This window comes from Schistocerca serialis, chromosome 1, assembly GCF_023864345.2.
Source record: "Schistocerca serialis cubense isolate TAMUIC-IGC-003099 chromosome 1, iqSchSeri2.2, whole genome shotgun sequence".
NCBI lineage: Eukaryota > Metazoa > Arthropoda > Insecta > Orthoptera > Acrididae > Schistocerca > Schistocerca serialis.
The window spans coordinates 1,174,174,163-1,174,195,680 of NC_064638.1; the positions used below are offsets into that span (position 1 = coordinate 1,174,174,163).

At 37.7% G+C, this 21,518-nt stretch overlaps 1 protein-coding gene across 1 annotated transcript in view; it reads right to left on the reverse strand.

Moving 5' to 3' along the window:
- Positions 1 to 5,485: 5,485 nt before the first annotated feature.
- LOC126456289 (mite allergen Der f 3-like) overlaps positions 5,486 to 21,518 on the reverse strand; it is a 94,163-nt gene continuing 78,130 nt past the window's right edge. The window contains exon 7 of the mRNA XM_050092044.1: positions 5,486 to 5,632. Coding sequence (XP_049948001.1) covers positions 5,486 to 5,632 — 147 coding nt within the window. The remainder of the gene's footprint in view (positions 5,633 to 21,518) is intronic.

Here is a 21,518-nt window from a genome sequence, read left to right on the forward strand (position 1 = left end):
TTGCATAGAAGTGAAACATGGGCAATAAAGAGTTCACACAACTAGAGAATGGAAGCATTTGAAATGTGATGTCATAGAATAATGTTGAAGATTAGCTAAGTAGATTGAATGAGTAATGAAGACTTGTTGAAATGGACTGGAGAAAGAAGAAATATGTGGCAAAATTGGACTAAAAGAAGGAGTCGGTTGACAGGACATATCTTAAGGTATCAATTTTGTGTTACAGGGAAATGTGGGGAAAAGAAGGGCTCAATTAATAGGACGTATCCTAAGGTATCAAGTAATCCTTAATTTTTTGTTTGAGAGAAACTTGGGGGGTAAAAATTGTAGGAGGCCACCAAAGTTTTGGTACAGTAAAGAGGTTAAAATGGATGTTACTATGGAGAGGTGAAGATGCTTGCGCAGGATATACAATAATGGTGTCGAGAGGGGCATCAAATCATTTTTCAGACTACTGTTTATAACAGCTCTTATGATCTTGTAGTTAATGGAATATTAAAACCAGATCTTCCATCTTTCCTTTTGGCAGGCTGCTTTGACGTAAGTATAGAGTCAAGCAACGTGTGAAATTTCATCATGACCTGCTCTCTGTAGGACAACAGCCACCTCCTCCTAGTTGGCTAAACACAAAGTAAGACATAGTGTCGTCGTGCCGATAGGGGAAGCAATGGATGGCAGTCCTTACATAACAATGTAACTATACCACCTTGACTGACTGTTACAGTAAGCGATAGGTTTACAGGGGTGCGAGGCGTGTCCTTTCTATGACTTACCTGCACTTTAGCAGCATAGTCAGCCTCAGCACTCTCTCGAACTGTAACCTACCTGACATTACCTGCAGAGCAGGTACTGGTACGTTGTTCGCCACCCTGTGAATTCTGTGTCTCTATCAGTTCATAAGGCTAATGTGGAGAACTGAGGGTCTGCCCGTACTATAGAAAGTAACAAAGTTCTGCTAAAATCTACGTATATTCTTGAGAAGCATTGGTCTCTACAAAATCTTCTTACAATTTTTTTCAAACGGCGTGACTTCTGTTTTGTGCGACTCAGAATCCACTATGATGGCAGCCGTGTAGCTATGCCCATCCGTGTGGTCCTTACGCCATTGGTGCAAGCTTCCATCCGGTTCAAGGTTGTAATAAATCTTGTCACAACAAGACTAGTCCTTGTTGCGTTCTCATGAGTACGATGCTCTTTCTGCCACACATGCCTTCCATACACAATAACAGGATCTTTTCCATAGGAATGATATGGAGCTACACAGTCCTGCTCCGTTTAGGTCCCACAGTTCAAATTGGTAACGATCGCTACGACAGGTTATCATCAGATGTTGGTTGACCATGAAAGAGAAGTTCAGCATTAGGAGCATGCACAAAAAGCTGACTTCCCAGCTCCAGCGTGTAACCTCCCCCTCACTTATCGACCTTAATGACAGTAAAAATTAAACTGCGTGTACCTAATGGAAATTTGGGAAAAGCAATCGTCACTGAAGTTAATCTGTCGGTAAAGAGGGAGGACAGGGTTACATCTAAATGAAAGGAAAAATGCAAATGAAACAGGTGAAAATTAATTTTGAAAAGGGGTAAAGTTAATAAAGAAAGTAACTGTGCAGTTGTTACATTAACAATTAACTGGCGTTAATTAGATATTTGAGATTTGGGGAAAATTACAGTCGCCAGTCCTATGGACAACTACTATAATAACGGAAAAAGAAAGGTTATTGCACATATAATTAGCACTAAAAGTGTGGCAACTGAAGGTTGACACGTGTTGTATGAAAACTGAATGTTTGTCAGAAGTAATAAATTTCGCTACAGTCTCACTTAATTTAGCAAGAGAATTAATAAAACCGGAAAATTGAAAGTTAATTTAGTGACTGAAATTAATAGTGAGCTTTATTTCTGAAGCACCACAAAATTCAATCAAATAAAATTAGTCTTGGGCTACCTCAACAATCCTTTCAAAAGCTACTAGAATCTACGCAATTTAGAAATAAGAGATTTAACCCTCAACTTGAATTAAATGATTCTGAACAATTAACAATAGTAAAATTTAGTACATACCAAGCTGAGCTGCAGTCACAGGAAAGCTAAAATATGGTAACAAAACTCGCACTCTTATTTTGTGCTTGTGTGATCTAAATATTGTAGCCAGCTATGAATACTTTAACTGAACTTTGAAATTAAAGCAGTGAGATCGAATGGTATTACTTTAATGCTGGCGTTTGAATTTCAACGACACTCGGGTTCATTCCGGAAAAGGAAGGGACCCTGCTTGGTAATACAATTGGGACAATGAGCAACAAAGGTTCATGCTAAGTTGCTGTAATTTTGTGAGTCAAATGGAACAATTTTAAAAACTGAAGTCTGCCATACAGTTCAAAAACTTCACGTGCTTCCGGTCTTCCTTGTTGGTTGATTGAAGGTTTGAAGTCGTCGGTCGAGGAGGTGGCGACAGTCGCTCATTGTCGGCTGTCGCTGTTGCAGAAGCTAGATGTTGGCGCGCCTTCTTCTCGACACTGTCACCAGGCGAAACGGGCTCTTGACGTGCGCCAGCTAATGCTTTCCGTCCGCGACACCGTGTTAGAAACTATCATAGCAAGTCGAGCGCAATTACATCCTGCCAAACCCTGAAAGCGCGGCAACTCGCGGGAGCGTCACTCAACACACCTGTTCCGCCGCCCTTCTCCAGCCACACTCTGCTCTGCCCGCGCTCCACGCGGCAGAGTTAACACTACCAGAGATCCTAAACACTTTTGTTCTCCACATGACCTATCGATGTGGTCGTACGACAGCATAGTTTTCTCTAGGCAAGACCCAGCGTAAAAATACAAATAATATTTACAAAACAAACCAATTATACATCGACATAAATGCATAAATGTATATATACAAATAGTACAACAATTACAATATATAAAGACACAGAAATGTGATATCTTCAGGTAACGAAATAAGGAAAAAATTTATAGTGCAGTAGATGGAAATAGGAGGATATGCATTTCCGGCATTACAAGAGGCATCTATGTTGTTGTGCAGAATGAGCTTTGGTAAGTGAACTATGTCCGTCTATGGCTCTGTCATCATCACAGTCCACATCAAACCTTTAATTCACTACTATAAAATCGGACAACCTATGCACAAGTGACTGTATACACTCTGGTTCTGTTTGAGCAAAATGCAAGGCTTATTTACGAGATTTAGGCTAACGACGGTGGCGCCCATCCGTCCTGTTCGCTGCCTGAGCTCCATGACTCTAAAAATGGCGCTCCTGCCGTCCTTCCCGTCCCTGTGTTGCTGTGACGTCAGCCACCATCTTTTTCGCAAAATTGAAATTGGATAAGTTTAATTCCGCCTTATTAACTCTCTAGCACTAGAATTACGAAACTGCTTTCATTTAATAGTTTACGTTGCTTCATGCTTTGTCCTAATTGTTTCGTGAAAGAACTTTATTTCTTTGGTTGAGGGCGCTAAAAGAACCAGTCCACCTCTCCCTATGTGGAGCAGTGTCCGCCTATAGATACTTAGTTTTTAGTCGCCTCTACTGTGGTCGTGTTCCTCCGCCTCCTCATTCATGCGAGTCACTGCGACCTCGCGCCAGCACCCGACTCGGTTCATTACAGAAACCTTCAGCACTGCCACCAAGCTACCTGCGCCGGCTTGCCTTGCATCAGATATCATACTCAACTGTGGTTCACTGCTCTTCGTTAAACTTGCTATAACTTCTGTTTCAATGCTGACAGAGCAGCCTTGTATGCTTGTGCAATAATCAGTTACCATTATTGATAGACATTACATTTAAAAAGTAGTATTAAACTAGAGCATAGGCATTTATGTTCATCCCTTAGCCACGTTTCAAGTGCAAACTTTACTGAAGCCGAACACGAACAACAAAAGAGAAGGTGAAAAATGTAGCAAGATGAGCATGCTGATGTGACCAGCAATATTGCAACACCAGTCTACATTCGCTAATAGTAACTGGGAACATTTAAGGCTGTTTGCTGAAAAAGAGACAACGTAAAAATCAAAACAGAGCATTTTTCCGCATGATACAATATAATTTATGACTAGTTACTATGAGGAGAATCTGACACAGCGCCTAAAAGACGTGAGTCGACACAAGGCATGTGGAGCGGATGACATTATCACAAATTAAAAATATCAGTGGAAGACCCAATCATGAAGAAACTGTTTCATCTGATATGCGGGAAACAGGCGAAACACCCCCAGATTTCGAGAAGAATGTAGTAATTCCAGTACCAAAGGCGACATTTGCTTATAGGTGCATAAGACAACCAACGTTTAATAAGTCATAATCGAAAATAATAACGCGAATTGTCTAGAGAAGAACGGAAAAGGAAAGAGCAGTTTCAATATCAAACACAAAGAGTAGGTTGGCATTGTTGGATAGAGGGCGTTGAGGGGTTGGTTGAGCCACCTAATCAGAAAGGGTGTTTCTCTCACATGCTGAACGGCATTGGAAAGTTGTATGTAAGTGTATGTGAGTTGAGTGTAGTTGACTGTAATGGATGTGTATAGTGTGATGTGTTTATGTTGTTTCCTGATGAGGTAAGGGAGAAGATTCTCATGTTCCTCATCGTTGGGGGCTTTGGATTACTGTTCTACAGGAAGGCAGACTTCAGCAGGAATTAATTAAAGTTTTACCTCTTGTCAGTTGTCATTGCTTTCTTCTTGGCTGGAAGCATTCTTTCAGGCACTGCTCTTTACTGGTGCTAAAACTTTCGGACTACAGAATATCATTTAAGTCGAGATTAACAAATAAAATTTTTATGCAAGCATCTTGTTTATTTGATGGATAAGTGATTCGTTGTTATTGTTGTGGTCTTCAGTCCTGAGAATGGTTTGATGCAGCTCTCGATGCTACTCTATCCTGTGCAAGCTTCTTCATCTCGTAGTACCTACTGCAACCTACATCCTTCTGAATCTGCTTGATGAGGAACGAGACTCTGAAAGCAGTACAAAAGTTTTTCTATTTGGGCAGATTTAAAAAGGATATAAAAAGCGCTCCATGATCACTACAAGTTGTATTACATTTTTATTGTGTGATTTGTTAGATTTCGTCCGATTACACTCACAGATGGAATGTGGGAATAATTATTACCATATTTAATATGTACAGAAGAATTAATACTTTCACCTAGTTTCATAATCACATTTTGATTTCTTTGAGATAATAACTAAAAGGTGATGCCTAACCATCACAATTGCATGTTTTCACTTTGCTGTGTAAGGAGAGCACTGAATGACAAATATTATTATGTAAGGATGTTTTTTAAGAACAAAGGTGAGCATGACTTAAGTACAAGAGTGCTACTAAATTAAACTGTTGATGGAATTTTATTGTCACTTGTGTACAGACATTGATACTGATAGCATATTGTAATAACACAATACTGAGCATAAAGTTTTATCAATATTTAAAAACTGTAGCAAATACATGTCTAATGGTGCTAGGGATACAGCTATCAATCACTGGTCCTGTCGATGATCCAGTCTACGTAGCTGGAGACACGTGTGTAGATTGTGGGATAGGGAGGCACTGCACATTCGTGGCCCCACGACACCAGCCCAACAATCTTTCCCTCGTAGAGCAGTGGACCCCCTGAGTCACCCTATGAAGATCATTGGATGGAGTTAGTTGTTGTATCCGTAGAAAGTCATCTCTTAAATAGCTGTATTCTGACCATTCTTGAAATAATACACCTTTTCTTTGTAGTAATCTTACAAATATTTGTTATCAATTGTAATTCATATATTTATTTATAAAATGTCAGTATTTTAATTATTATATTGGTTACAATCGACATTCTGAGTAATGTCATTTATGGAAACACTATATATAATTACATAAGTACAAGCAACTAGTATTAGTGCTTCGAATAACACACCGAACCTAACAATTGTTGAATGTAATTTGATCTTACTTCTGCAAAAATTCAGTTTTTCAATAAGATCTGTAATATTCTCTGTGACTGATTTTATTCTATTTCATATGCTTTAGTGTTTTCATCTACCACATTTGAAAGTTAAGCTGAAACTCTAACTTTCAAACAATTAGCCTATTAATTACTATCAGTAAGACCTACTGAGATGCGTTGCTACAATGAATGGAAGTGTATGATGAGTGAAAATGAAAGTATAGGTAATGAGTACTCATACATTGTAATATTTCTTCGGGTTTTTAACATATTCATATACATAGCTTATAAAAATTAAGATAGCTTCTGTCCTGGGAAACAGAGATAGACTAAAGGTACCAAATGAGACATGGAATTTAAATATTAAGTTTCTTTCTATAAGTGATTGATTACAAGATTTCTGGATAAGATTGGAACCTGACATGGAATTAAATGGTAATATGCGTTCTAGTATGTAATGTCCCCACATGAACCAAGGACCTTGCTGTTGGTGGGGAGGCTTGAGTACCTCAGCGATACAGATAGCCGTACCGTAGGTGCAACCACAATGCAGGAGTATCTGTTGAGAGGCCAGACAAACGTGTGGTTCCTGAAGAGGGGCAGCAGCTTTGCCATGGACAACAGTCTGGATGATTGACTGATCTGGCCATATAACATCAATCAAAACGAACTTGCTGTGCTGGTACTGCGAATGGCTGAAAGCAGGGGGAAACAACAATTGTAATTTTCGCGAGGGCATGCAGTTTTACTGTATGATTAAATGATGATGGCATCGTCTTGGGTAAGATATTCTGGAGGTAAAACAGTCCCCCATTCGGATCTCTGGGCGGGGATTGCTCAGGAGGACGTCGTTATCAGGAGAAGTAAAACTGGCGTTCTACGGATCAGAGCGTGGAATGTCAGATCCCTTAATGGGGTGGTAAGTTAGAAAATTTAAAAAAGGAAATGGATAGGTTACAGTAACATATAAAGGGAATTAGTTAAGTTTGGTGGTAGGAGGAACAAGCCTTCTGGTTAGGTGAATACAGAGTCATAAAATCAAAATACAAAATCAAAATTAAAAAGGCGCAGTGATTAGCTAGTTTCAACGTCTCTGGGATGGAAACGTATACCTAGCTGATCTAGTAAAGGATGAAGTTTTAATTCAATTCTTAATTAAAGTGACGTTCTACCACTATTTTGAAGAAATGTTGTTGACACTCGATTGCATAGAAGTGATTAATGAAGAGTGTCAAATGCAGGAAGGAAATCAAAATATGTAACACAACCAAAATCTGGCTCACAGCAGCGACAAAACTACAATAATAATAATCACAGAACATATAATCGGCAGTGTAGCTGAAATAGATGGGAAGACAAAATTCGTCGACTTGTTGAGGATCATTGTCTCTCAGCACATTCTCTATTAAAGAAATTGAAGAAAGCTGCAGAAGAACAACAAAACGATTTAGATCTCGTCGAGTCAAAATTATGCCAAGCTAATTGTTGCACCATCCAAATTAACCAAAGCAACAGATAGCAGTGACTGTGTACCAGATCTATGTAGTAAATGGCTAAACAGAATATAGCACAATCACATGTGCAAGCTGCTCTGTAAATCTCTGGAAAAAGTAGTATATAGTTATAGAGCGTGAAGCTTTATTAATTGACTGGGGATATCTGATATTAAATCTTCTGAAGTCAAAGAGAAAATGTAATCATTACTTTGTTTCCTTCTTGAGAATTAAAAGGATTGTGCATCCAAATTGTGCTGAAATGGAGTACATCAATTCTGGCAAGTTTCATGGATTACAACATGGAGAGAATATCAAATATGCCTATTTATTTGACACTTTCATTTCTTATTTCTAGTGGATCGCGATATTTATCTTTGGTATACTCTACGTGCATCTGCTATAAGCCGTTTCGATTAATCAATATAAATAATTGACTGGGGATATCTGATATTAAATCTTCTGAAGTCAAAGAGAAACTATGTAAGTAGGCTGTTTATGTTTTCTTATTGGCAACGTTACGTAGCGCTCAATATGAAAATCACTGGCTGTGCTGTGTGCAGTCTGTGGCTAGTTTGCATTGTTGTCTGCCATTGTAGTGTTGGGCAGCGGCAGCTGGATGTGAACAGCGCGTAGCGTTGCGCAGTTGGAGGTGAGCCGCCAGCAGTGGTGGATGTGAGGAGAGAGATGGCGGAGTTTTGAAATTTGTCATGAACTGCTATATTTATATATGATGATTTCAAGGTAAATACATTGTTTGTTCTCTATTAATATCTTTCATTTGCTAACTATCCCTATCAGTAGTTAGTGCCTTCCATAGTTTGAATCTTTTATTTAGCTGGCAGTAGTGGCGCTCGCTGTATTGCAGTAGCTTGAGCAGCGAAGATTTTTGTGAGGTAAGTGATTTGTGAAAGGTATAGTTTAATGTTAGTCAGGGCCATTCTTTAGTAGGGAATTTAGTAAGTCAGATTGCGTTGCGCTAACAAAATATTGTGTGTCAGTTTAAGCACAGTCATGTACAATTGTTCAAAGGGGACGTTTCATATGTCGACCCTTAGCCGAGGATACCTCACTGGAATCTTCTGATTTTTTCTTGTAGTTTGTGTATTTAGTGTAGCTTTTGTTTATTGCTAGCGCGTAATTATAGAAAGAATTTCCTTGGTAGTGTGGTTTTTCATTGTTGCACAGTAAAACAGTTGTGGCATGCATGTAGATTTGCACCAAGTATTTCGCAGCTGCGCTGGCAATTAAGTAGACATTATTTCCATTGCTATGTTATTTTATTTTGCTCTTCAAATTGCGCTTTTCTGTGTTATCGTGTGAAATATTGTGACAATTATGGCGTATGAAAAACGTAATACTAGGCTCCAAAGTAAACTGAGAAATGACAGTGAAGACGAAAGCAGTGTGTTAGCGCCGCAGAGTAATGAATTAACTAATGTTCAAAGTAGTAATTTGGTAATTGCGCATAGGGAAATGGAGCGGGCGGCAAACAATGGTGTAGACAGTGAAACAGGTAGTGAACAGGGAAGCGTTATCGATCGATTGGTCGGCAACAGCTCGCCTCAGGAATCGGGAATGACAGAACACAATATTGCAAATACTGCAGACTCAGGTTCTCACCGTTTTCTCAAATGAGTCAAGACACATTTTCCGCCTGGTCAAAATGTGAATGTTTCCGGTGCAAATTCACTGCCGAAAAGCACTGAGGAACATGTTTCAGACACCAATGCATTGTTATTACAATTAATACAGCAAATGGGACAAACACAGCAAAAGCTTCAAAAGTTAGACACAATGGAACAAAATCTTAAAAAGTTAGACTCATTGGAACAAACTCTTGAACAAACACGTGAAGATTTAACTACTGAGTTACATAACATTGAATCGAAATGTCAAAAAGTCTGTAATGATGTAAAAACACAAATTTGTGAGCATTTTCAACCTATTTTTTCGCGGCATGAAAATGCATTACAGAATCACGAAGCAGCCATAAAAAAACTGCAAACTATTGTTCATGAAAATCATGAGACCTTGAAAGCAAAATTTGACTCAGTTGCATTTATCGATTCGGTTGCGCAACTTGCAAAAACTCAGGAAAACTTAAAGGACACAGTAGATACTCTGAAACTTGGTTCAGAAAAACACACTGAGGAAATAAGTACACTATCGGAGAAAGTAGTCGAACTTTCGGATCAGTTCACTAATTTATCTACAAAGGTAGATGATGATCTGAATGACACAACACCTGTAGCCTTCAAGACACTGAAGAGTATGAACAAATTAGAAAATTCAAACAAAATCAAAATCAAATCAATACACAGTACAAAAGAGAAATCCGGGAAGTGCAAGATCAGTTGGCACAAGTAGTACAAGAATTACGTGTTTCAGAGGACACTCGCGCCCCAATACGGGAAGAGGGACATAGAAATACGGAACAGACACAAAATAACAACACAGGGCACTTCGGAAATTGTGAAAGAAGTTGGCAAGGTACGCCGAATTTTGAGATGGAACCGCCGAAACGACGTAACAATGAGCGACATGCGACTTGCCGACGTGATGATTTTGACTATAAGCTGTTCATTACTACACGTAAATTCAAAACATTTAAGAATTCTGGCAACGACATTCATCCACAAGCATGGCTCCATCAATTCTCTCATTGTTTTCCTCCCAACTGGTCGTTAGAACACAGATTAGAATTCATGTGTGGCTATTTAGAGAATGAACCAGCTGTAAGAATGCGATCGGTCATTCACGATTGCCACAGTGAAGGAGAATTTTACCATGCCTTCCTCTCAGCATATTGGTCTCAAGCCACACAAGACCGAGTAAAACATGGCATCATAATGATGAAACATTTCGAACAATCTGAATTCTCCAGTCTTGTCAAATATTTTGAAGACATGTTGCATAAGAATCAATATCTTTCAAACCCATACAGCCCTTCAGAACTCATCCGCATTTGCTTAATGAAATCGCCTGAACATTTAAGAAATATTATTTTGGCAGGACGTTGCAAAGACGACATTGAAGCTTTTCAGGGACTCTTACAAGAATTAGAAATTGACACAGACAGTCGCGGGATGTGAAACAGGAAAACAATCACTACAGGTTACATTCATCACAATTCCGTGACGACAGAAACAATAACTGGACACGACAAGTCTATTCTTACAACGCAAATCGTGACCAAAACAGACACCACCCATATGACAACCACTTGCAGAGTAATACTAGTTACAGAGAAAGATCGCATTTCCGTAGTAATGAATATGACAGAGATTACCATAGAAACAGACAATATGGGAACAAAAACAATTATTATCAAGGGAGACAGAATAACTTCAGACGCAACAGTTCAGCGCGCAGTTACTATTCCGGGAGAAATTCTCCACCACATGACCGACAGACAAGAAACTACAGGAACTATCGACATGACGACAGACGATATAATCATAACAACAGACCTGAATTTCATCAGAACTGGCGGGATTTAAACAGGGCTGGGCCCTCTGGGCAAGGTGAATTTGTAGAAGTTAGACCTCCAAATCCCAATAACGACGCCTGCCAACAAAGGAACAGACAATGACTCGCACTGTAGGCAGCTGCGTGTGCCGGCTGGCTCAGAGAAAAATAACATAGATGCTAACCTTGAGAAAAATTTTAGCACTCCTCACCGACGTATACCGCATGATAATTCCGTTCAAGTTGAAACTCTGCATGCTAGGAAGAGTAAAGGTTTACACCACATTTCACACGTGAAACAGTTTATTGAAAGATAATCTGCTTTTTAACTTTGTCTTTGCCATATAACTTTTCATTTTACATTGCTAGTAGGCTTTGTCAGACTTAGAACCTGTTAATATGCAACAATGTTTGAAGTTAAATATCCAGTCAAGAACCAAGAGAACTGATTTCAACAGAACTTATGAATGCATTGTTATAGTGAACAGACGACACAATGTTGTTATTTGTACATTGTTGCTTGTTAGTTGCACGATTACGTAATGACTATAAGGCTCACATACTTAGAACATTTACCAGTACTGCAAATGAGATTTTAAAGCAACATTTTGGTTTACTTGAAATTTGGTGTATCATGAGGTAAGTACATTGGCTTCTGCAGACTTAGCTTTCGGAGGACGATAACTACGACACTTCCACAGAGATTATCTTACAGCAAGACGCACATTTAGCGCTACAGGACACGTATTTGAGTGATTAATTTTGTACTTAAATCATTTATTTTTAAAGATATTTGAAGTACAATGATACAAAGGTTTTCCGTTATACATTTCATTCCATTGCTGTAATCTGTAACTTCTGATGGTATAATTACATTAATCCTCAGGGGGGTACACGCTTACTTAGTGTATCATGTGTTTGGCAAGCACAAGAAGCCCTAGCTAATATGGTATTTGCTTATACAAATTTACACATCGATACCATATTTCTCTAACACACAAATTACACAGCTATCTGATCATTTAACTGAGAGATAAACTTTTTTTTTACTACATCAGTGACAGATGTTTACGTAATTACACAGTTGGATAACTTCACACTTATGAAATTGTATTTTGTCTGTACTTTGTGAAATGCTAATATTTTTTGGAACCATTGTGATACTATGAGAGCGTTGAATGATATATTTGGTATGAGATCATGATTTTTAAAGTATGTTTGATGTAGACGACACTATTGAAATGAGCAGAGAATTATTTTTAGGTTTTGAAACTACTGCAGAAAGCTACGACGTTTTTGAGATTTGACTGAGGTGTTATGATGTTATTATTACGATGACGATGTGTATTATGCTGTTGAGGTATGTTTATGATCAATAAGCTGATGCTAAATGAGGAATTTGATTATGCTACATATTTATTATGATAAAATATTGAAGAAGTGTCGACGAATATGTATATGTGTAATAAGGTAAGGAATAATGAGTAGTGGTTAGGGACGCTGATTTGTGAAAAAGGTTGTTGGAAACCAAGAATCGTACTTTAAGAGTTATGAAATGTGTGTAAATGCATGAATGTATCACAATGCCGACGAAAACGTTTTGAACACTGTTATATTCATAAGATTTTGTATCTACACATTTGCAACGCAAATTCTCGACCTCTGAAATTTTTATATGAGACTGTCACTGTAGCGGAAACTGGTGTCGTAAATATTTCGGTAAGAAAGTTAAGTGACCACCTGCACGTAATGCGTCGTGGGCACCCAGCTGGGCGACAGTCGCCTTGAAAAAAGCCATTAGCGTGTGCCTTCCAGAGGCACAGGTGGAAAAAAAAAGGGAGGCCATTATCCTCGTTATTGACGTTCCTTTGTAGAAAGCATCGGAAAAACGACACGGTCGAACTTGATAACATATGATTACACTGTGGAGCTCTTAATTTATGATTTACTGAAATGCCTAATGAAATGACGAGAAATATTTTTATGTCTATACACCTGATTATGACTACTGTCTCTCTAGTTGAGAGATTTTTCTACTAACTTATGAAATGCCTAATGACTACTGAATGATGTTCTTATGCTTTACTTTGTACATAGTTGCTTATTTCATTTGATATCTAGTTTCTAGCTGCACTGCTGCATTGGTTAAAATAAAATTTTATAGATGTACTAATATAAATATTTTCTGTCTACAGATCGAGTAAAATAATAATTTTTTCAAAAAAATGAGGGAGCACAAAATGACATTTACCTTCACAGGAACTGCATTCATAATTTTCTTTTCAAGTACTTGGTAACTTTTGGTAGAATAACTTCTTGTGGCACACCACTTTAATTACTTAGACATTAAGATATGATTATACATTTCCCTTATCTGCATTGTTATCTTTAGTGTACTATTTTTTCTGCTTGAGCTATGTCATGTTTAGATATAAGCTGCTATTTGCCAGGCATAGTGCTACTGAACTTTAATTTGTGATTTTTTTGTTTGCTGCACATTGCCTCATATTAGTTGTAATGTTGAATTGCTTGGTAATTTAGATTTACTGTAGCTTGCTTTGCAATTTTCCATTTTTTTGGTCATTGCTGTTTGTGTTACTTATTTTGTGCTGCTGCATTGCCTCGTCCCTTAGTTAAGCATCTGAGCTCAGTAGATTTAAGTTAGCTTAAGAGGGGGTAGACTATATAAGAAACTAACTATTATAAATTTATAAGAAATAGGATACTGTACAGTGGAGAAAAACTATTATTGACAGAGGATGTGAACAAAATACAGAAGGCAGGCTTAGATAGGACTTTTTGGGAATAATGATGAACAAAGGGAGATCTCCATGCAAAATACTGCAGTAAAACAAACCCTGTCCTTTCCCTTTTGTGTTATCCCACTATATGTTTGGGTACCCTTGTGTATTTGTTTTCTTCCTGTCTCTGTGTAATTTCATAGAATTTTTTTCTTCTTTTAATATTAAGCTACATTCACTATGATGAGGAATACTGTTATCCTCGAATATAATTGGCATTAATAATATGTTATTTACTTTGTAAAGATGTTAGACATTATTACTTCTGTTCTGTTTAATGTTCATGTGTGAAGTTGATGTTTCAAAAGTTATTGTGATCTTTTATGTATGTACTCACGTCATAATTCCACTGACGTATATGTCTATTTCTATTCTTTTGTAACGCCTGTTTTACTACAAATGTTATCTGTATTGTTATGTTCTTTAATGATGTATTTTGTACCTTTGTAATTGTATTCGTATGTTATAAAATTGTAATTGACACCAGTTCATCATATTATTAACTTGTAAGTTACATTTCACTGCACACGTTTCTGTTGGTCATAGTATATGGACAATATGTGACAAGTAGGGACTGTTAGTGTTTGCACGTGTGTTGATAATTCAGCAAGGGACTGGATAACAGCATTGCTGGTTCTAAGAACAATTCCAAAACTTTGTGAGTGCACAAGTGGTGGTTATGGACTTGCTATATTATCCGCAAGACTCTTCAATGGTGATTGTGCACCTGTACAGTCACAACAGATGGCTGCTGGCCATCTCTACAAGGACTACAGTGGGTCTGTATCTTTGATGGCCCACCAATACCATTATTTCTGCAAGGACTGCACTGGGTCAGCACCTCTGATGATCCATCAATACCATTATTTCTACAAGGACTGCAGTGGGTCTGCACCTCTGGTGGCCCACCAATACTGTAATCTCTACCAGGACTACAGTGGGTCTGCTCTGTGATGACCTACCCACCAATATTCTTCAAAACTTCGACTGACTCTGCTGTGGGTTTGCTCTGTTGTGGCGCATTATCTGTCAGCATGTCAAGAGTCAGCACTGTCTTTCCGTTGGAAGGACAACGCTACTTCTTCAAGACTGCATGGAAATCCACTACTTCCGTGTGCATTTTCTTCTACTGCTCAGACTTTCAGGAAAACACTACTATTTTACCTAGATGAACGATCAGGACTGTCTTTATGGACTGTGAGAAAATTTGAGCTTTTGACCAACATTGTATCAATAAGTGTGTGCATTTGATTTCTTTGTTATTGTAATTATGAAAATTTTTTTTCAAATCTGTATTGGCCACTGCCCAATACAATTTGTAAAATTTTTTGTGGGGAGCATGGGGGCTATGTAAGTAGGCTGTTTATGTTTTCTCTATGTAAGTAGGCTGTTTATGTTTTCTTATTGGCAACGTTACGTAGCGCTCAATATGAAAATCACTGGCTGTGCTGTGTGCAGTCTGTGGCTAGTTTGCATTGTTGTCTGCCATTGTAGTGTTGGGCAGCGGCAGCTGGATGTGAACAGCGCGTAGCGTTGCGCAGTTGGAGGTGAGCCGCCAGCAGTGGTGGATGTGAGGAGAGAGATGGCGGAGTTTTAAAATTTGTCATGAACTGCTATATTTATATATGATGATATCAAGGTAAATACATTGTTTGTTCTCTATTAATATCTTTCATTTGCTAACTATCCCTATCAGTAGTTAGTGCCTTCCATAGTTTGAATCTTTTATTTAGCTAGCAGTAGTGGCGCTCGCTGTATTGCAGTAGTTCGAGTAACGAAGATTTTTGTGAGGTAAGTGATTTGTGAGACGTATAGGTTATTGTTAGTCAGAGCCATTCTTTTGTAGGGATTTTTGAAAGTCAGATTGCGTTGCGCTAAAAATATTGTGTGTCAGTTTAGTGTTGATCAGAATACGTAAAGAGAGTAATGTCTGAATACGTTCAGTTTTGCTCAGCTGTTTGAAAAGCAAATAACGTAAGATGTTTATCAGCACAGTAATTCAGTAATTTTTTTAAGGGGACGTTTCATATGTCGACCCTTAGCTGAGGATACCTCACTGGAATCTTCGTTTTTTTCTTGTAGTTTGTGTAATTAGTGTAGCTATTGTTCGTTGCCAGCATGTAATTATAGAGAAAATTTCCTTTGTAGTTGTAGTTTTTCATTGTTGTACAGTAAAACAGTTGTGGCATGCATGTAGATTTGCACCAAGTATTTCGCAGCTGCGCTTGCAATTAACTAGATTTTATTTTCAGTGCTATGTTAATGTGTTTTCTTATTTTGCTCTTCAAATTGTGCTTTTCTGTGTTATCGTGTGAAATATTGTGACAATAATGGCGTGTAAAAGACTTACACTAGGCTCCAAAATAGACTGAGAAATAATAGTGACGACGAGCGTAGCTTATCAGCACCACTGTGTAGTGAATTAACACACATTCAAGGTAGTAATTTGGTAATTGTGCATAGGGAAATGGAGTGGGCGGCAAATAATAGCGTAGACAGTGAAACAAATAGTGAACAGGGAAGCATTATCGATCGATTGGTCGGTCGGCAACAGCTCGCCTCAGGATTCCGAAATGACAGGACACAATCTTGCAAATACTGTAGATTCAGGTTTTGCGTCCTCGCCGTTTTCTCAAATAAGACAAGACACATTTTCTGCTTTTCAAAATGCGAATATTGCCGGTTCAAATGCACTGCCGAATAGCACTGAGGAACATGTTTCTGACACCAGCGCATTGTTATTACAATTAATGCAACAAATGGGACAAAAGCTTCAAAAGTTAGACACAATGGAATAAAATCTTCAAAAGTTAGACACAATGGAACAAAATCAGAGACAAACACAGCAAAAGTTGGACACAACGGAACAAAATCTTCAGAAGTTAGACACCACACTTGAACAAACACGTGAAGATTTAAGTACTGAGTTACATAACATCGGATCGAAATGTCAAAAAGTCTGTAATGACGTAAAAACACAAATTTGTGAGCATTTTCAACCTATTTTTTCGCGGCGTGAAAATGCATTACAGAATCACGAAGCAGCCATAAAAGAACTGCAAACTATTGTTCATGAAAATCACGAGACCTTGCGGGCTAAAATTGACTCAGTTGCATCTACCGATTCGGTTACGCTACTTGCAAAAACTCAGGAGAACTTAAAGGACACAGTAGATACTCTGAAAATTGGTTCAGAAAGGCACATGGAGGAAATTAGTTCATTATCAGAGAAAACAGTCGAACTTTCGGATCAGCTAAATAACTTATCTACGAAGGTAGATGATAATCTGAATGACACAAAACCGGTAGTCTTTAATGATACAGAAGAGTACGAACAAATTAGGGAATTCAAACAAAATCAGAATCAAATTAATACGCAACACCAAAGAGAAATCCGGGAAGTACAAGATCAGTTGACACAAGTAATACAAGAATTACATATTTCAGAGGACACTCGCGCTCCAATACAAGAGAGGGACATAGAAATAATAACACAGGGCACTTCGGAAGTTATGAAAGAAATTGGCAAGGTACATCGAATTTTGAGATGGAACCGCCGAAACGAAGTAACAATGACCAATATGCGACTCGCCGACATGATGATTTTGACTATAAGCTGTTTATTACTACACGTAAATTCAAATCATTTAAGAATTCCGGCAATGACATTCATCCACAAGCGTGGCTTGATCAATTCTCTCATTGTTTTCCTCCCAACTGGTCATTAGAGCACAGATTAGGATTTATGTGTGGCTATTTAGAGAATAAACCAGCTGTAAGAATGCGATCGGTCATTCACGATTGTTACAGTGAAGGAGAATTTTATCATGCCTTCCTCTCAGCATATTGGTCTCAAGCTACACAAGACCGAGTAAAACATAGCATCATAATGATGAAACATTTCGAACAATCTGAATTTTCCAGTCTTGTGAAATATTTTGAAGACATGTTGCGCAAGAATCAGTACCTGTCAAACCCATAAAGCCCCTCCGAACTCATCCGCATTTGCTTAATCAAATTGCCTGAACATTTACGACATATTATTTTGGCAGGACGTTGCTAAGACGACATTGAAGCTTTTCAGGGACTGTTACAAGAATTGGAAATTGACACTGACAATCGCGGGACGCGAAAACAAGAACACAACAATTACAGGTCACATACGTCACAATTCCGTGATGAAAGAAATAATAACTGGACATGACAAGGCTATTCTTACAATGTAAATCATGACCAAAACAGACACCACATGTAAGACAACTGTTGGCTGAGTTGTAATAATTACAGGGAAAGATCACCTCTCCGCAGTAATGACAATCACAGAGACAATCAGAGAAACAGACAATATGGGAACCAAAATAATTATTATCAAGGGAGACAGAATAACGTCAGACGCAACGGTCCACCGGGCAGTTACGATTCCGGGAGAAATTCTCCACCACAGGACCGACAAAAAAGGAACTATGTAAACTACCGACAAAACGACAGACCTGAATTTCATCAGAACTGGCGGGATTCAAACAGGGCAGGACTCTCTCGGCGAGGTCTCCTAATCCCAATAACGATGCACGCCAACAAAGAGATAGCAGACAATGACTCGCACCGCAGGCAACCACATGCACCGGCTGGCTCAGAGAAAAATAACATAGACGCTAACCTTGAGAAAAATTTTAACATTCCTTACTGACGTATACAACATGATAATTGCTTTGAAATTGAAACTCTGCGTACTAGGAAGAATAAAGGTTTACACCACATTTCACATGTAAAACCGTTTATTGAAAGATAATCTGCTTTTTAACTTAGTCTTTGCCATAAAAATTTTCACTTCACGCTACTAGTACACGTTGTCACACTTAGAAACTGTTATCATGCAACAACGTTTTGAAGTTAACTATCCAGTCTAGAACCTGGGGAACATATTTAGACAGTAATCACCACAGCATTGTGATAGTGAACAGAGGACACAGTGTTAACTGTGTACGTACATTCTTGCTTGTTAGTTGCACGATTACGTAACGACTATAAGGCTTACATACTTAGAACATATACTGCTAATGAGATTTTAATGCAACATTTGGTTTACTTGAAAAGACATTCCTTATTTGAAGTAGTTTCTGTGAGATTAAAGGTGACTTAGTATTTGGTTTCTTTGACAGCTACACGATTATACCATGGCGCTACTAATGTGTGACACAATTTACACTGTTGCTTTTGTGTTGTATCTGCTTTATATCTGCACAGTTTTTCTGAATTCTTCTGGAAAGTAAAACATGTTTTAGTAGTAACTTTTGTGGTATAGCTACAATGAGATAGCTTTTTTTTGTAGCACAACAATATGTTACAGTGTAGTACTTTCTTGATCACGGTAATGTACATAATAACTACGATATCTCTATGAATAGCATTTCACTTTTGTTTATGATAAGGTAAGTACATTGACTTCTGCAGAACTTAGATTTCGGAGGACGATAACTACGACACTTCCACAGAATTATCTTACAGCAAGACGCACATTTAGCGCTAAAGGACACTTATTTGAGTGATTAATTTCGTACTTAAAACATTTCTTTTTAAAGATTTTTGAATTACAATGATACAAAGGTTTTCTGTCAGACATTTCATTCCATTGCTGTAATCTGTAACACCTGAGGGTATAATTACATTAATCCTCAGGGGGGTACTCGCTTACTTTGTGTACCATGTGTGTAGCAAGCACAAGGAGCCCTAGCTACTATGGTATTTGCTTATACAACTTTACACATTGGTACCATACTTCTCTAACACATAAATTACACAGCTATCTGATCATTTAACTGAGAGAGACAAACATTTATTTTACTACATCAGTGACAGATGTTTACGTAATTTCACAGTTGGATAACTTCACACTTATGAAATTGTATTTTGTATGTACCTTGTGAACTGTTCATATATTTTTCGGAACCATTGTGTTACTATGAGAGCTTTGAATGATGTATTTGGTATGGGTTCATGATTTTTGAAATACGTTTGAGGTAGATGACTTTATTGAAGGTTTTGAAATTATTGCAGAAAGCTACGACGTTTTTGAGATTTGGCTGGGTTTTTTGATGTTATTATTACGATGACAATGTGCATTATGCTGTTGAGGTACGTTTATGATCAATAAGCTGATGCTATATGAGGAATTTATTATGATGAAATATTGAAGAAGTGTCGACGAATATGTATATGTGTAATAAGGTAAGGAATAATTAGTAGGGACTCAGAATTGTGAAAACGGATGTTGGAAACCAAGAATCGTACTTTAAGAGTTATGAAATGTGTGTACATGCGTGAATGTTTCACAATGCCAGCGAAAATTTTTTGGACTCTGTTATATTAATAGGATTTTGTTTCTACAAATTTGTAACGCAAATTCTTGACCTATGAAATTTTTTATATGAGACTGTCACTGTAGTGGAAACTGCTGTTGTAAATATTTCAGTAAGAAAGCCAAGTGACCTTGATGTAATGCGTTTTGAGCGGCCAGCTGTGCCAGCCACCTGGAGAAAAAGCCATTAGGTGAAAAAAAAGAGGCCATTAACCTCACTATTGACATTACTTTCCAGAAAGCATCGCAAATACGACACACTCATTACTTGGAAACATATGATTATATTTTGGAGCATGTACTTTGTGTTACTTACTGACATGCTAATAAACTGATGGGAAATATTCTTGTATCTGCACACCTGATTATGGCAAGTGTCTTTCTACGAGAGTTGAGAGAATTTCTACTAACTTATGAAATGCCACATGACTATTGAATGATATTTTTATGCTTTGCTTTACATAGTTGCTTATTTCATTTGATATCTGGTTTCCAGCTGTGTTGCAGCATTGGTTTTATAAAATAAAATTAAATGCATTTGCTAATGTGAACACTTTCTGTCAACAGATCTATTAAATAATAATTTTATGATCCACATTCTTCGAAAAAGGAGAACTTGGAAAGGAAAGAACAATAAGAAGGGACTAATAACAGTAACTGCATACATAATTTTCTTTTCAAGAACTTGGTAATTTTTTGTAGAATAAGTTTTTGTGGTGCACCACTTGAATTTCATAGACATTAAGATGTGAATAGACATTTCCCTTATCTGCATTGTTGTCTTTAGTGTACTATTTTTTCTGCTTGAGCTTTGTCATGTTTAGATGTAAGTTATAGCATTTGCTGCTGCTGTTTGCCAGGCATAGTGCTACTGAATTTCACTTTGTATTAATCTGTTAAGCCAGTTTTACTACTGATTTATTTTTCTTGTTTGCTGCACAGTGCCTTATATTAGTTGAAATATTGCAATTGCTTTGCTAATTTAGATGTACTACTGTTTGCTTTGCCAATTTGCATTTTTTTGTCATTGCTGTTTGTGTTAATTGTTTTGTACTGCTGCACTGCCTCGTCCCTTAGTTTATGCATCTGAGTTCAGTGGATTTAAGTTAGCTTAAGAGGGGGTAGGCTATATAAGAGAACGAGTTGTGATGAATTTGAAGAAATGCATTGAGAAGTTATATGAAAAAGATTTGGACCAAAATGAGTAGTGTACAATGAAGAATAATTATTTTTAAAGAGGATATGAACAAAACAGTAGTGTTTAGGGACAAGAGGTATAGATAGGACTTTTTGGGAAAAATGATGAACGAAGGGAGATCTCGAAGAAGTAAAGAAAGTTTTGCTTGCAAAATTCTGCAGTAAAACAAACCCTGTCCTTTCGTTTTGTGCTATTCCACTATGTGTCTGTGTACCCTTCTTTATTTGTGTTCTTCTTGTCTTTATGTGTTTATCTGATGAGA